The 18,565-nt window shown below is 32.0% G+C and overlaps 1 protein-coding gene across 2 annotated transcripts in view; it reads right to left on the reverse strand.

The window, feature by feature from the left end:
• Nucleotides 1-12,856: 12,856 nt before the first annotated feature.
• Nucleotides 12,857-18,565, reverse strand: part of LOC145252803 (cell division cycle and apoptosis regulator protein 1-like) — a 263,934-nt gene continuing 258,225 nt past the window's right edge. For both annotated transcript variants that reach the window (XM_080112760.1, XM_080112759.1), the window contains exons 20-22: nucleotides 16,744-16,888; nucleotides 15,660-15,875; nucleotides 12,857-14,558 (exon numbers count right to left, since the gene is read on the reverse strand). In XM_080112760.1, the coding sequence (XP_079968886.1) occupies nucleotides 14,287-14,558; nucleotides 15,660-15,875; nucleotides 16,744-16,888 (633 nt within the window). In that variant the 3' untranslated portion in view covers nucleotides 12,857-14,286. The remainder of the gene's footprint in view (nucleotides 14,559-15,659; nucleotides 15,876-16,743; nucleotides 16,889-18,565) is intronic.

Raw genomic sequence — 18,565 nt, forward strand, 5'->3', positions numbered from 1 at the left:
CAGTAATAGAGTATTCAGCTACAGATCGAATGATCCCCTTATTCAAAACCTGGTGTACCTCACTATTTTATTTTTTCTTAGTAATAAGTTCAATTTACAAGAGAAGATACCATCTAAAATCATCACAAATCATTTCTTCGTATGTTTTAAAACTAAACATTAATTAGAAGTGACTTTTCCAGGGCATTCATCGTCAACCTCAAATATCAGCTGATGTGATATTGTAAATAAACACAGAATTTGATGAACGATATTATCATTATTACTTTTTTGGCAATTAGTCCAATAGGCAAATTATAAGATTTAATAGAGGATTGATTCTATAATAATACGCAATTTCTATAAATTAAAATATCATGTTTAAATGTATTGTACGACCGGGCAATGATGGGCATCCAGCTAGAGTGTGTGTGTGTGTGTGTGTGATATATATATCTTATTTTTTAATAAATGAATAAGAATGTAAATATATTAATCCTAGTCGAGGGGCGATAAGTAGTAAAATGGATTAATCCGCATGATATAAATACAACACTGGTAAATTAAAAAAATATACCAATTTTGAATTTGGAGACAGGGACGAATCTCACATGTAAGGAAGGCATTTTTATAACATGAATAGGTTAGTCAAATTAACGATGAGTAGGTAACTAGATCCAATATCTGGAACATTTTTTGTTCTTGTGATTAAAGGAGGTGGTGTTTGATCAACACTGCTGGGGAGCTATGATTTAATATCCCATTTTGTTTTTTAATTCCCTGAAACAGTGTTTCATCGTGAACAACTGATGATCCCTTAAAATAACATTAGGATTATTGTGAATTCCAGAGACCAAGTTAATGCATTGATTGCAGGTGATTAAATGACTTACTGACTAGTTTTCCTACGAATGATAAAAGATATAAAAATTAAGTTTTTTTTATATATATTTTTAAAGGTTAAAAAAACTTCCAAGACTCATATATATATATACACACACACTGATGCATATAGATTTACTGATCAATCTGAAATGAGAGTACAGGGGTTATGGGAGATCTTTATGCCAGGCATAAAGTTCCAACTGCATGTCAAGCTTTTTATTATATCAAAAAATCTCTATTTAAAGAATTTTTATATACTTTTTTTTAATTCCCCTAATATATATTTTTTTCTTTGCATGCTTTGCTTTTAACCGTTTTGTTTGGAGATTCATGGTATACATAGACAACAAAAAGAAAGTCTGCACTTGTAATTCTTTTTCAAAAACTGCAAATTTAAGCTAAATTCAATGTAACTGTTTGAACAAACTATACCTCATTTGATTGGCCTTTTATTCTTCTATAATTTTACCTGTTCATATTTGACTTTTCATTGAAATAGTCAAGTGTTCACGTCAATTTAAAAAAAAATAACTTCAAATTGAGGAGGCAAAAAGAAAGTCCGCACAATAGAAAATTGTTATTTAAATATAACTTTAGGACATTAATTAGTTAATATTTAGAGCATGGCCCTTCTGCAATTTGACAGCCTGCAATCTCTTGGGCATTCCTTGATACACTAGCAATACTCCGGAGAAAGGGCATTCAACTTTTTAATTTTTATCCAAATTTGAAATTTTATCATTGCGTAGCTGTTGCTTGATGTAATGCCATACGTTTTTGATAGGATTGAAGTCTGGAGATTGTGCAGGCCAATCCAAACACGGAATATCATGTTCTTTCAGAAACCTCTTGACATTGCCGGCTGTGTGAATGGGAGCATTATCCTGCATGAAGATGGGATTATCATCCAAATTCCGACTAAAGTAGGGTAGAAAATGCTGTCAACATATTAATGTATTTGGTCGAATTATTTCGACCTTGCTAGCATACTATAGGCCCTGGACCATTGGTACTAATAATGCCCCACACCAAAACTGAACCTCCACCACCTTGCAGCGTTGAAACTGAGCACCTAGGATTAAATCCTTTGTCTTTCCTCTGGTGGACGTACTGCCTAGCCTGTTGAACTTGCTTTCATCACGAAAAAGCACTTTCGACCAATATGAAGAGTCATGATCTTCATTGCATCTGACGAAGTCCAGATGGAGCATTCTGTTATTTACAGAAATCATTGGCAACATATCTTGCAACAAATCCTCACAAATTAAATTCCTTTAATCTGTTCTTGAGAGTAGAAAAACAGCACTTTTTAACAAGATTGCACTGTTGTTGGATTTGGCGAGCCATTTCAAATCTGTTTCTTAGGCTGCGGATCTTGATAGCATTGTCTTCCCTGTTAGAAGCAACTCTAGTACGACCAGATTTAGGGGCATCATGAACACTGCCTATGTTTTGGTGCTTTTGCACAGTCTTTCGTACCGTTTTCTCATCACATTCCAATCTGCGGCCAATTTCTCGATTGGATAAACCAGAAAGGTGAAGATTAATGAGATGCTGACGATCACCAAGAGAAAGTCATGGCATATAGACTGTTGTATAACCTGGAACGGCAACAATTACGATTAGAGATGCTTTATTGCCTGTTGATGGATATTTTAAACTGATTTAGGGACGATAATTTAAGTTGTTTTTAAGCCAATTTGTTGCTGCAGACTTTCTTTTTGCCTCCTCAATTTGAATTATTTTTTAAATTGACGTGAAAACTTCAATTAAAAGTCAAATATGAACAGGTAAAATTATAGAAGAATAAAAGGTGAATCAAATGAGGTATAGTTTGTTTAAACAGTTACATTAAATTAAGCTTAAATTTGGAGTTTTTGAAAAAATTACAAGTGTGGACTTTCTTTTTGCCTGTACTATATATCATTCATTGGCAGAACTCAGATACAAATATTCATTTTGCTCATTAGGATTGAGCCAGCTCTAGCTTTAAAGTGTTTTAGATGATCCACGAGGCGCGACTTCGTGTTGCACACTTCAGTTTTGGAGATAATATTCTAACATGGTGGAAAAGAAAAAAAAACAATTATTAGAGTGGGAGCATATATACTCAGGATGTTCACTGGGCCCGATTTGCTGGAGAGACGCATCGGGAGGATTCTTGGCATGCCTTTGAATGGAAGTTCAACTGCGGACAGCAGACTGTTCTTCACTGCCAGTCCAACACCATGTTAGCATGGTGCCTCTGGTTCCTTGCCTTGCCAGAAATAAAAAAATAAAATAAAATTAGAACTGCATTTACTGAGAATTGTAATCTCAAAACAAGCAGCATTTCAGTTAAAGGGGAAAGTGCATGTTATTCCTTGTGGATTTATTATGTGACAGCACTTGAAATCACTTTTACATTTTGTCGATTAGGGAGTCCTATTACATTTAAAGGCACAGAATTAATTTTGACTCCAGCACACGAACTTAGGGTCATGCGTGCACCCAGCTTAGAGAAGGGTAAGGGACTTTACCCCCAAAGATGACTACTTGGCTGGTTCCCATAAAGCTTGTTGCATGAATCCAGTCTAATTTAAGCAAATTTTATTGTCGATCAAATTTTATTGTCTATCAAATTTTCCCGAGTCTCCAATCAAAACGATTAGAAGCGAAGCATACAAAGAAAGATACGAGGCAAAAATTCACTGTGTAAAAATGAGGAGGCAGAAATATAGTTTCTATATTTTTTTCTTTTTGTGGGGTTTAATTTATTTTTCTTTTTTATAAACAAACAAAATAGTTGATAAATGAAAGCAACAAAAAAAATGTTCGATGATGGAAGAAAAGGCGGTCGGCATTAATCTCGGACACAAAAAAAGTGGGGGAGGGATCGGTTCTGAGGTGAAATCAACAGTCTAACGAAATATATATTTCCGTGGATAGAACTCGGCCTATTAATCTGCCGAGTTGCAAAAAACATAAAAGTCCTTTTGGCGGAGATGAAGAGAAATTCACAAACCTGTTTCTCATGCAAGTCCAATTTGAGAATTAAGATATGATCACATAACATTTTTTTAAAAGTTTCATTATATTCACCCCCTTTTGGATTTTTGGAACCCAGCGGGGGGGGGGGGGACATTTGCCGCTTTTCATTGCTAACTCAGACTAGTCCACATAACATTTTTTTTTAAAGGTTTCGTTCGCTTCATTGCCTGTGATTCTAGGAGCCAAGACGGGCTGACTCGGAGTCAAGAAAAATCCCCGCCCGTACTTTCCAAATAGCGAACTCAGACTCCCTTTTTTTTTCTTTCTTTCTTCTTCCCGGCTACTCCTGGTGTTCCCTATGTGACCTCGGTATGGCCTTACGTCAATTCTAAAAATAGCTTGACCCTAGCAGCGTCGTGGTCATTTAGTTTCTTTCTGCCATGGACTTACGTCCACCGTTTGACTTATGTCCATTTTTTTTCTTCCCCCGGTGTTTTCTGGACCTAGGACAATGACAGAGGAGAGAGAGAAGAGGGTAGAAAAGTTTAAGGAAATTCTTTTCTTTATGTAGATATCTAACTGCGGATGCAATTCTCTATCTATAGAAAAGCCAAGTATGTCCAAGGATGGAGTACTGTTGCCATGCCTGGACAGGAGTTGCTAGAAGCAGTTTATTCTGCGTTGACAGAGTTCAAAATAGACTTTGTAGCCTATTGGGGAATGATCTTTTCTTTTCCCTGCAAACTCTTTCACACAGAAGAGATGTAGCGAGCCTGTCTCTGCTTTATTATTTTTATGGCAAGTGCTTGTCTGAGCTCCAATCTATTGTCTCCCCCTCCGATCCTGACTTTTACGAAAAACACTAGTCTAGCTGAAACCATTATTAATAATTTCCCCCACTCTTTATCTGTGCCTAAACCTAAATGTAGATTCCATGAACAAAGCTGTTTTCTAAAAACTGCACACCTGTGGAACTTCTTTCTTACTTTCTGACAACAATATGGTTGTCTTCAAGTCCAACGTAAACAAATTCTTGATTAGCCGTTCCCCTTAAGTAATCCAATTTACCATTTTCCACTAATGATTATTACGATATTTTTCCATTGACTACTCTACACTCATTAATATTTACCCTCGAGTGGCCTCCAAGCCTTGATTAGTGGTGACTCCTTTGTGAAAAAAAAAAAAAAAAAAAGAAAATGTTGGTTTAACAGGGCCAAGATGAAAACAAATCAAGAAGAAAGAAAAGTTATACTGCTTAGCATCCAATAATTTCTGATGAAGTCTCAAATAATAAAGATGAAATATAAAATCTTATCGAATGATGTTTTCAAATTACTGAGATGATGATGATGATGATGATGAAGGAAACCTTCTGTCTCATGAGACAACGGCCTTCTGCATGTGATGCACTGCAGCATCTCCTGTCGCTATACAGTTCGAAGCTGGAATTGCCTCTCCAGATGTAAGCCTTCCCGGCATAGAAGACTAGGTCCAACAGAAAGACAAGCCAATACGGTCGGAGCCAGTGTAGCTGCTGATGTCAGAAAGGTGTTGCAGTTCTTCAGCATCGACAAACCAAATTTTTGTCAGGGTTTATTAAGATGAGTATTGAATATTATTAAAAAAAAAAAAAAAAAAAAAAAAAACAGAAACGATCAACTAACTATTCTCATCTTTTTTATCTCCAAGGTTTCAAATGATGTAACGTCCGATTTTTTTCAGCTGCTGCTTCAAGGTAAGATTGTAAGATTACTGCTACACTTCCTCCTGATCCTATGATCGCACATGATATATTCAGGAGGTGGTTTTTTGCACCTTGTACTTCTTAGGAAAAAAAAAAAAACATTCATAGCTTAAAGTCACTTAATTTTTAACTTTTCATATCCCTCTGTTGATAGCTTGAACGGTAACGATGCTCGAGTGTTAAATAATGATTAGGCTGGAGTGCTAAACATTTTGGTTTCGATTCTGGTTAATGGCACTCAAGTCATTTTTTTTTTTTATAACATGAAATCAGTACTATATATTGGGTACAATATAATAATCAATAGAGAATTGGCTCTATAATAATATTTACAAAATCTGCATAAATTAAAATATATTTATACATATTTTACAACCGGGCAACGCCAGGTGGTCTACTAGTATATTATATTTCTTTTAGTATGTCTTTCATTTTTTTCTCAGCAACTACAGATTTGATTTGGCTTAAATTTTGTATGGCTCTTTATTATGATAAAGGTGCAACAACCTAAGCATTACCGTATCTGTTTGATGCACAGTTAAGGATTAGTATTTAATGCAAAAATGAACTTCAATAACTACATTCAAGCATTAATTTGGCATGCAGTACTAATTCTAAGTTGACATACTAATTCGCTCCACTCCATTTTTAATGGGCTAAATGTCTCGTATATATATATATATATATATATATATATTAGAAGTTTTTTTTCTTTTTTTTCTTTAGAAAACTATTTAGTCAGTAAGTCATTTAATAACCTACAATCTCTGCATCAACTTGCTCTCTCGAATTCACTATAGTACCAATGAAATTTAAGAAATCAGTTGTTTTGGGGATTTAAAAACAAAACAGTATATTAAATCATGGCTCCCCAGCAGTGTTGATCAAACACCACCTCCCTTAATCTTAAGAAGACATGTTACATATATTAGACCTAGTTTCCTATTAATTAATTTGGCTAACCTATTCATGTTATAAAAATGAATTCCTTACCTGTCAGATTCATCCGTTTCCAAATTCAAAACGGATATATTTTTTAATTTACCAGTCTTGTATTTATAAAATTAAGATTAATCGATTTGACTACTTATCACCCCCTAATATGATTAGTACTTTATATATTTACATTATAATTTATTAAAAATAAAAATATATAAAGGTTAAAAATATTTTTAAAAATATAGTTTTTAATTTTGCACGTTTCATTCCGGTGAGGATTCATCGGACTATTACATGAAGTTTATATTGGTATATGTTTTTATATATTCACGTGGAACTGGGTTTGTGAGTCGGCCAATCTTTGTTCTTCAAACACCTATTTATCGTAGCCAATGGATGCGTGTTTTTTAGGCAAGGTTAATTTAACCTGTAAATCACCAGTTTCTTTGTTCTTTTTGGCGGGGATTGAGTTTCACTTTTATTTGTGTTAGTAACCGATTTAGTTATAATCTGGATGCTTTTCACTTGTAATATTTTATACTAATATATTTGTTGTTTCAAAACTTACTACCTAGCTTTACATATCGAGCAGTCAACAGAAAATATTGAATATATATATATATATATATATATATATATATATATATATATATATATATATATATATATATAGTAAGTTATAAAATATATATGGCAATTAAGCTACACAGAATATTCCGCATTTCATCAGGCTTATATATATATATATATATATTTGCAAAGTTCACATAAAAGCAGAGTTTGAAAAAAAAAAAAGAAAAAAAAAAAGAGGTTCGTCTAGTGCCAGTGGACGTACCTTCATGTATCTGTGCAGACATTAACAGCAAATAGAGTTTCCTCTTTATATTATTTCGATTCTTCAGACCTATTCTCATCCTGAGTGTAAGTTTGACATTTCAGCTGATGCAATCTTCAACAGGTGCGTCTTGTTGCACTTTGTGAATCTTTCTGCCGAACTTTGGATTCTGCGCTGAATTTCAAACAGAACCCTTAATTTAATCCATTAATTAATGAAAGCATGATACCCACCTCGATTAAATAACGAAGTCTGAAATTCTGCGCAGATTCCCAAGTTCGCCATGATACACTTGAAGAAGGTTGGCGACCACATTGGCCGAAACGTGAAAAAATAAAACGCAAGATGAGAACAGCAATCCAAATAATACTCGTAATCCGTAAGAGAATTACTTTGGACTTGATTGTTAGAAACTTGTTTTTGACAACTCATTCATCTGATTTTCGTTTTCTTGATTTAATCTGATCGCAGTTCAAATGTATTGTAGCAAATAATTTCAAAAACTATCTGACATAAAATCGAAAACAATTTAACTACTTGACAAATATACCCTGTGAACCAAGTGCAACAGAAATACAATTGCACTCAAAAGAACAGTTAGAATTTTAAAAAGATTTCTTGGTTGAAATGACTGAAACAGTGGGTGAATGTCTGGCATCCGGTATAATATCTCATCTTCATAAAAACAAAACAATCAGAAAACTAAAACACACGAGAAACATATTGGAAATTGTTAATGTTAGTCAGGTTTTCATGCAACAGTTGTCTCACTTTAACCGTGTAAAGAGTTGCTTCCTATTGTCTGTGTATGGGTTTATGATGACGTATCATTTTTCAATGATATAAGCTTTTGAGTAACAGAGTTACCTTCCCTTTGTTTTTATATAACCGAGTGATTTACGTGTATTTTTCCTCTTTGTTGCCAACATGTAAATAAAAACAGATGGTCGCTTCTGTGTGTGTAAAACTAATAAAATGGTTATGCGTTAATTTATCTTTTTGTCAACCGTCGATATGACTTCCTGTGTAAATTTTATTTAAGACAAACAATGTATATTTTTATTTAATTTATAATTAACCATCATAGGTTAATAATTAACCAATCAATTAATGCACTCGGCCATCTACCTGGAATAATCTACCGTCCATGATTAAAAAAAAAATTAATGTTTCACAAAACAAAATGGCTGAACAACTAGAAAAGACAGAAAAGAAATCTGGCACAATACTTGATTATCTTTTGTATATCTTAGTGGTGACAGTTAAATTTAAAACAAAATGTTATATTTAAAAAAAAAAAAAAAAAAAAAAAAAAAAAATCAATAGTGTCATTTTTTCCCTTACAGTTTTTGTTTTGTTTCTATTAAGAAATAGCAATACACATGAAAAAATTTAAATGGCTTAAAATATTTCAATATTGGAATATATAGAAAAAGCTTGATAAGCTAAGAAAAAACCTTTTTAAATTTTTTGAATCCAATTAAAATCAAGGAAGTTATGACTATTTTTATGACCTGCGTGTTTGGATATTTTCCCCTCTTTAAGACCATATGCGTTTTGTCACATTTTTTGCACTACTTTTTCAGTAAAAATGCTATATCTTTGTTAAAACACAAGACTAAGCAATAAAATTTGCCATATAAGTGTATTTTTTTGTGCAAGGAATCTGAATATGCTACTGAAAATCTTCAGAAATGAATGGTTTCCAAATAATCTGCAGTAAATGCACATAAATATGCTGTGATTGCTTAAAAATTCCATGTATTCATTAAAAGAAAAGAAGTTAGAGAACTCAAAGTTTAGTTGTAATGCATTTTATGAGCCAAAAACTGAAATCAAAATCTAGGATTGGTTAAAAATGATTACATTGCAATATTTCTTTGGTATTATTGTAGATTAATACCTTCTGCTACCCCTCCCCATCTGACCACCTCTCCAAAATATGTGATTCTACCTTTATAGACAATTGCATGTGAACAACTTGAAAAACTTTAAAAGATAAACAAAAATTATTTTAGAATTTAATGATTTCTCATTTTCAATCATTCAAGCATTTTAGGGCAGTTACCCCCCCCTTCCTATGATAGATAAATCCTGGGTGTTTTTTTGTTTGTTTGTTTTCTAAAAGGCGATTATGCATGGTTTTAAGAGGGTCTTTGTGAAATTATGAGAAGGTGGGGAGGTTGCCACTGACTTTGGGTTAATGATAGGGCTAAGGAAAATTATGTGTGAACATCCTGACGACTTGATAGAAACAAAAAAACAGTTTTAGAATTTAGAGTGGGGGTTGGTTTCATGTAAATGTAAAATAATTCACCATTTCAAGATGATCCTAACGTTTTAGGACAGTTGACCAATTTATTTTTTTATGGGAGATTAATCATGTGCACTTTCTTTAAACGTTTTTATGCTTTTTTTTTTTACGCTTATGAGCTCACAGAGGAAGTTTGTTTAGTGGGGAGCTCTGCCACTTGTACTTAGCGTTATTGTTAAGGCTAAAGGATTTAGGAGGAGGCTTGCCACTCATACCTAGGATTAGACATAAAATTAAGCGAGTTTTGTTTTTTTCTTTTTTTTAAGAGGGTGTTTGATACCCATTGTGAAACTTTACAAGAATTATGACAAACAGACAAAAATAAATGTTATTTAAAAAAAATGACGTCCCTCTAACAGAAAACATGATGCTTGGAAAAATATCAAGTATTTAAATTCTATTTAAATATAAAAAAACAAACAAGTTTTTGCTAAAGCTGAGAAATTGTTTAAAATTTTGAATTAATGTTATTTTGATTTTTAATTACATTTCATGTCTTTTCCTACTGTTTTTATTTTTTAACTGAACACCTCCTACAAATATTTAAATATAGATTATTTTTTTATTTTATTTTTAATAATCGGTTAGATTAGTTTCCATTCGATAATAATTCACTGAAAACATTTTTTTAAGGGACGAAAATTAGAAGTGTGTGTACCGTTCATACACGTGAACCAAAACAACCATAGTTCACATTTTTGCTCGTTCAAATATTTTAAAATTTACTACTACCCAATTTTTAAAAATATTTGTATGGTTGATAACAAAATAGCTCTAACTAAACATGTAAGAATTTTTTTTTATAACCAGATTTTCAATTAAAAGAAAAAATCGATTAAAAATAAACAACAAAAACAAAACGTCTATTTACACCATGTTATCGCTGCTGCTGCTACTATTATTAATACTACAGAAGTTTTGATTCAAATTCATAACGATTTTTTCGGATATTATGTTTTTAAATTATTACGTACCACAAGAGAAAACACTGTTCAATCATCTTTTTAACGAATAAACATCGTGAAAAGAGTGTCTGAAGAAATTTTTCAAAATTTTCAATACTCATTTTGAAATTTTTTTTTTAACACAACAAAAAAACGAGTTGTCAAATGAATTTCGGACACTCAAAATTATTAAAAGTGACATCTCTTTTGGCTAATTTCCAAATTTCATTTAAAAATTCTTCACAGAAACATGGTACGAATGTTTAGAAATCAGGGCGGAGGGGGGGGTTTACAAAATTTTACCGAAAATGCCGTTTTATGATGTTCACATTTTTATCACTTTATTTGCTTAAAACTCGAAAAATATATAATGTATGTTATTATTTACTAATTCATTTGAAAGTAAATTCATTTCTGAAGAAAATGGTGGTATTTTGAAGACTTAAAGTGCTTTGGTTTTTAAAATATGACTTTTAGCAGAAACCCCTCGAAATCTGTGATTATCCAAAGCGTTTTAACGGCCATGTGTATTGATATAAGAAATTACGAAAAAACGATTAATGTTTTAATGCAGAATAATTTGAAGTTTGCACCAAAATGGCATCCATAGCTTCATTTTTATTGTTATTTGCTTAAAAAGAAAAAATTTAGGAAATTTTAAAAATCATTTGATTAACTTAATATGAAATGTTTGATATAATTCATCACATTCGAATGTCCAGGGTAGAAGTTTCTTTTATGTTATTCTTATCATCCGCAATGAGGATTGAACCTTCAACCTCCAGAAGAGTGTCACTTAGAACAGATTGTTACTCAACACTTTTATCCGTTGCATCATTGATTTCTCATAAATATAAATAAAATTATCTAACGATTCTACTTAATCATGGTTAAATGCAGGTAGACTAACCTACTCCCATGAATTGAATAAACGGTTCAGTTTGAAATTCCATAGATGTTCTCTAGTTCAACCAAAAATTGTGAATTTAAAAAGTTTAAAGGTTATATTGGCTACACCATATGAGTTTGTATGATTTTTGTTGCTAAATGAATTTTTTCCTTCATATATCATATTGACAAGAAAGTTCTTGCAATTTTTAACTTTTAAATTCAGATGAAGATATCTCAGCTCAAACAAAACTTTATGAAAATAAGCACCATCAGAATCAACACTTGCGAATGGAAAACGTGTATTTTATGGCAGTAACGTAAAAATCTTGCGTTTTGATGTCAATGAAGGTGTTTTGATATTGCTTAGGTTTTTGAAGCATTTCTCATGCAGAAAGGTGTTGAGAGGCTTGAAAAAGTGGTAGTCGATAGGTGAGAGATCTGGAGAGTATGGCGGATGAGGCAGAGTTTCATAGCTGAATTCATTCAATATGTTTAGCAACGTGCAGTCAGGTATTGTTGTGGAGGAGAATTGGGCCTTTCTGTTGACTAATGCTGGGTGTTGTTGTCAAAGTTCCTGATGCATTTCATCCATTTGTTGACAGTACTTCTGTCATAATGGTTTCGCCTGCATTAAAAAAACTATTGGATGAGACCGGTCGTAGACTACCAGTCAGCATGATCTTTTGGTGCAACTCTGGCTTGGAAAGTGTCATCGGTGTCTAACCACCGAGCTGAGCATCACTGGTTGTCGTAACAAGCACACTTTTCATTGCAAGTCACAATTTGGTCAAGAAACGTATCGTTCTTGTTGTAGAAAAGGGAAGATGACATTTCATAACGTTTCTTTTGGTTGTCGTCGAATTCGTAAGACACCCATTTATCAAGTTTTTGTTTTTCCAATATCTTTGTTATAAAAAAAATAGTTATACGTTATGTCTTATTCAGAAGCAATTAATTGATCGTTGTCAACATCCGATGGTCGACCACTACGCTCATCATCTCCAAGACTCATCAACGCCAGAAAATTTCTTAAAACACCACTGGACCGTGTATTCAGTAGTGATTCCTGAGCCAAGACCTTTGTTGATATTGCAAGCTGTTTCAGCAACTTTTCGGCCTAGCTTGAATTGAGATAAAAATTGTGAGAATTTGCTTTTTTTTCCATCTTGTATTCAACATTCTCAAAAGATAATTGTTTCAAATCCATTTTCATTATAATAATGAAAACGGATTTGGAAATACATAATTTGAAATCAAAATTATATATTCCACAAAAACCTTCTTGCTAGAAAAATAAATTAAAACATTCAATTAAAAAAAAAAAAAAAAAAGGTCATATCGACATGAAAGAATAAATTTAAAACATTTTTATGTTTAAACTTTGTTCCCCATTTTATGCATTTTTTTTTACATAAAATTTTCTTTCTTTTTTTTTTTCAAATCAAAGACTTCAAAATATACAAAGTTTAGAGTCAACCATTTTCAAAGACCAAAATTTTAAAACATCTAATTTCCTCAACGCGTTCACTCTTTTTATCCAGATTGAACCTCGGAATTCTTCCTCACAAGTATTCCAGGTTTTGTGAAGGGCGGGGAGAGGGGGTCCACATTTATTTAGTGTCTTTCCATTTTTATTTGTCATTTTCACAAGTCTTTATTTTATTTATTTTTTATTTGATGAACAGTCACTACATTGTTTTGATGAAAATAAGAATGGAAAAAAAAAAAAAAAAATGGAGGTCAGAGTTCATATGAATAAAAAGTAAAAATGAAAACTTTTTTTTCAGAAAATATCTTTTTTTTGTTAAAACTAAATATTTTTGCTTTTTATTTTTTTTTTTTTCATTTATTTTTAGTGGAATGGTTCTTGGTGCTAGTCTTTTTTTTTGTACATGTTCAGTAATGGCGTGTAAAAACCAACTTTGACTTGTGTGAAAGAGAATAAAAAAAAAAAATCAGACAAAGGAAAAATAAAAGAACGAGAGACTGAACAGTTTTGTTCAAAACAATGGTCAATCTTTTGTTTGTTTTTTTGTTTTTCCAATGTTTAATTGTTTTTCCATGATACTATATGTGTATGTGTGTGTAAGAAACAAAATTCACAATGGAAAAATACAATTGAATCAATTACAATATTTATTGACCCATCAAAAATTCAAACAAGAAATATTTTTAAGCCATGGATTTTCAAAGATGTTCATTCTCTGATAAAAATGCTTATCTTTGAAAATATATGGATCATAAATTTTAATTTTATAATTTGCTTGAATTTTTGATGGATCAATAAATATTGTAATTTACTGAATTTTATTTTTCATCATCAATTTTTTCTATTTCTTTAATTGCTCCGTTATATAGAGCAATTTAGTATCTTGATAAGTTCCAATTTTAAGATTATATTTAGTTATCTTTGTGAATATGTACACACACACACGTGTGTGTGTATGAGTTCTTAATAGTGGAAATTTATTTCTGGTCGTATAGTATGTAGTAAGCTGCATTATTTTTTTTGTGGTTAACGCTATTATTTATAAGGGTAATATATCCAGCCCTACAAACTAAATTGTTTATTTAGTAAATATTACTTGCACAAACAATAGCCTGAACAAAACAAGCAGCTCACGCACACACACACACATATATATATATGTTAGTTTTTGCATCCAAGAGCTCCATTTTCTTTTGAGAATAAATTCATCTAATTTAAAAAGTAAATTAAAAATAAAACAAAAAATCACTAAAAATTACCTACGTAAAAGAAAAGTTGTAGGTGTGTGCATGTCTATTCTCCAGTGTCATTTTCATTTTTCACTTTCTTATCTATTTTCTTTTTTTTATCAGGTAATGTTGTCGACAGACCGGTGGCGACACCTTTTAAGAGTCCCGTCAGAGTTTTCTCGCACTGTTTTAGCGTATTGTACAATCGCTTGTTCTCGTTATACGACGTATTTGCCGTCTCTATGTGTTCCTCGCGTTCTTTCTTCATCAGCGACAATTCCATTTGTAATTTTTTACTCATCTCTTCTCCTTTCAACACTTGCTCTTTTAAAAGATCTGCCAAAAAGAAAAAAGAAACTTAGTAAAGAAAATTCTAAGGATGTTAGTGTGTTAATAAATTGACAGCAGCCCTTTTCCCTTTCTTTGTAATTCATGGCACCTTTTGTGTTCTCTCACCTTCAAATAACGTGTCATGCTTCAATGTAGCGTGTATGCACAGCTCTCCTTCCTCAAAAACAAACTCTCCCGTTTTTCAAAGTCCAAGATTGCCTAATTTGCATACGATCAGCAAGAAGTTGTGTTAGTTCACATGATTTGACGATAAAAATCAACTTGATATCGTCATTTTATTATTTTTTTCCTATTATTCAGCAAGTGAATCCGACAAGATGTGCAGACGCACGTGTTTTTTGAAGCAAGTAATTTTATCATCCACTACAATTTTTGGCGCTTGTATCGTTCAGTGATCTTGTAAAGCAACACGTTCCAAAACATACTAACAGGTCATGTCAAAATATAAATTAGCATAAATTCCCAAAATTACAAAAATACGATCCAGTAGAAAAATAATTACAACTAAAAATAAAAATTATCACGTCTAGCGATTTATAGAGTTTCATTGTATGTTTTTATGTAGAGTTCACAAGATCCAGCGGAAGGTAAGTGCAATCGATAATTTTGACTAAATAAATATGTACCAGCATTTTAAACGCAACATCTTGGAACGCACTTATGACTGATTTTTTATTTAATAATACTTCCAGCACGTCATCTACTGGAACATTTTTATAAATTTTTAGAATTTATACTAATTTTGACATGACATGCAAGTACGTAATGTTTTCAACTGAAAAGTGTTAGTTCAAAAGATCACTTAAGCTACACAAGCACCAAATGCAGTGAAGGAAATAATTATTAGTTATTAGTCTCTCTCCATGCATAAATTCTCCAGTAAAACCTTAACAAAAACTCAGCAAAAGTTTCCTTTTGTCTTCCTGCGTGAGGAGTTTATCCAACTTAGTAATTTGCTGCATGTAAGTGCAAATTAAAAGGCACGCATAAGGTTGGAAAAATAAGATTTTATAGATTAAAACGGCAACATTTTTTGGTATGCATATGATGCTAACATAAAACATCAACAATAAAAGACGTACTTACCAACTTCATTGGTAAAGTCTTGCAATTTTTCCTCCAAGGCACTCCTGTTCTTTTCACTCTTCTCAAGACGTTGCGTGATGCTGTCAATGTCTATCAAAGCTCCGTTATAACTGATTAAGCCAGAATTCGGGGCATGCTCCTTGTCCTTTTTCAGCGTTTTACTAAAATCATCTGAAGCGTGTTTGTGCTTTAGTGCATTCAAATAAAGATAATTTCCTGATTTAAAAAAGAAAAACATTTTTAAAAAATATTAAAAAAAAAAAAAAATTTTTTAAATGAGAAATCAAAACTTACTTTTCTTAAAAATATATTTTAACAATTTTTTGATAATTTTAAAACAAATGAACACAAAGTTCAGCGTATAAATAAAAAATATGTTGAGAATAGAGCATGGTTTTATTTGCAAATATATCCATTTTAGGCGTGACTGCATCAGAGAGGTAATTTCTAAAAATCATAAATAAAGGTTTAAGTATCAATCTCTAAGGTACACCTGCTTTAACAAGAGGTTTAGACGCACAGCCATTGACAATAACCTGGATCTTTCTTTTAGCTAAGAAAGAGCCGATGATATTAAATATTTGTCAAATAATATTGTACAAATTCATTGTTCATAGCGCCATCTGTCTTATTCAGTGCTTGATATATGCATTCAGAGATGACCGTTATGATATCTGCATAGATATCTCGTAGAATGAGATTATCTGAATTCATATGTTGGTCAAAAAAAGTTTATCATTTTTGATGAGACGAACTACTGTTAGATTAATGATTCAAAGATTTTAGCAAAGAGCGGGAGGAAACTGATGGGGATGGGGTGATAATTTTGCCGGTCAGTTTTTTCAGAGTTCTTAAAAACTGGTACCAAGAAGGTAATTTTCCATCTACCAAGAAAGTAATATCTTGCAAGGTATATGTCACATACTTTCTCATAATTTTTAACTTCAACCTTGTATCAATATATTATACCTATTCAAAAGTAATTTTTAATTTTTTCAACCACTTGCACTTATTAAAGATGTTCCCATTTTATGGAACCGATGCAAGAATATCTTTTTCAGTCAGTAAGAAATGAAATATTTACCTTGAGCTAATTTCATATCATCGGCTTCCGTAGATCGGACTTCAGTTTTGCTATCCTCTGAGGAATCTTCAGACTTGGGTCGATCTGTCAACTTCCTGTAGTTTAGCGCATCTCTAGTGACGAGTTTTTGAACAAATTTACGAACCTAGAGAGACAAAGAGTAGAAAACAAAACATATCCACAATTATTACTTTATTCCAAAGATATGATTCAGCGCCTATTTTTTTGTTGTTGTTGTTGAATTGATCTTAGTTTTGTTTGCAGTTTATTGATACATTATTTTAAAGTTGTAAATGAAGAAAAAATAGCAACGCTTTGTTCAAGAAACGAATCCAACAATGACAGGTCGGATGTTGCTTTTATTGTTACGGATCAATATGATGTAAATTATACTCAATCTCAGAAATATTGTGTAATGGATGCTTTAATATTATTGTGTAGTGAGGCATATATATATATATATATATAAATAAACAAACAGGGTCTATTTAATGGATGTCTCTTTAATATTGAGATTTACATTGTGTGCATGTCTGTTTAAAATGTTCCTCTAGTTGTATGGACGTGGGGGGGGGGTTCACATAACTGTTCGCATCTATCTATATATAATGTGTGTGTATGTTTGTATGTCTTGCAAAAACTTTTGACACAAGCCACGGATTTTTGCCAGATAGGTATCATTTTCAAGTTGGAATCTTCGCCCGACAAATACCGAAAAATTGGCCGAAAATATTAATTCCTTAACCCTAAACTAGCCATTTTTGTACAGGGATAGCCAAAAACCGTCCTCTCATGACAAGATTGCTCTATGCATGCACATATGACGTCGGAACATGAATTAGTTGAAATCTTAAAAAAAAAAAAAAAAAAAAAAACAACCTAATTTTGTCAACGTCCTCTTAGCTCTGTTCATTAGAGCGTGGCATCATTATCTAAAGGTTGTGAGTTTGAATTGTGGTGAGAGATGTCTTTTTTTTTTTTTTTTTGATTTTTAAAAGGTTTAATATTGAAACAGGGTTATTTAAGCTATTTTTCACGTTCTGTTTTTTTTTATTTTTCAGATTTTTTAAAGAAGTCTAAACGTTCATTTTTCTGATTTTTTTCCCCATCACATTTGCGTCTTCTTTTGTTTTTGTTGTTCCGATTTTAAGAAATTTTAACATCGTTCGTTTGCGTTTTCGTTAGTTTTTTTTGTTTGTTTTTTTTTTTTTTTTTTTTTTTTTTTTTTAAGTTTTAACATTTTTTTTATAATATTTAAACAGGGTGATTACTTCGCTTATTCTAGTACCCCCGCTAGTCATAAATAAATGGAAAAATCTTTTACAACAACAAATAACATCTTTGTCCACTTGGTGCAGACAAAGGAAAAACATACCTTTTTCATAGAGACAAATAGGTCTCTCATTCTTCTGGTCTGTTTATTGCAGTCCTGAAACAAATGTCTTCCTTCGAAGGAACACCAAATACCAAGTTCATTTTATATAAACTTTATTCTCGACTTCCCATCAGAGTTGCAAAACATAAGTTCTACGTTATGGTTTTACGTTTCTCCCAGCTCCCAAATGCTGAGATAATATCTTCTGTGCTGACTTGTATAACTCTCCCCTCCAACTCCAAACTGTCTGTTCTAAACAATCTCATTACGTCATTAACTCGCGTAATTAAAGACAAAAATCAGCTGGTCCATTTGTCACAGATTTTGTTTATTTAGCCAACATTCCATAATAGCATTCCCGATACACTTTTACGATAAATATTTTATCTGCAAAATACCTAATTTGTTTCAATACACATTTCTAACATTCTATCAGAATCAGCTAGC

Source organism: Euprymna scolopes, chromosome 29 (genome assembly GCF_053919585.1).
Source record: "Euprymna scolopes isolate OS-2025 chromosome 29, ASM5391958v1, whole genome shotgun sequence".
Taxonomy (NCBI): domain Eukaryota; kingdom Metazoa; phylum Mollusca; class Cephalopoda; order Sepiida; family Sepiolidae; genus Euprymna; species Euprymna scolopes.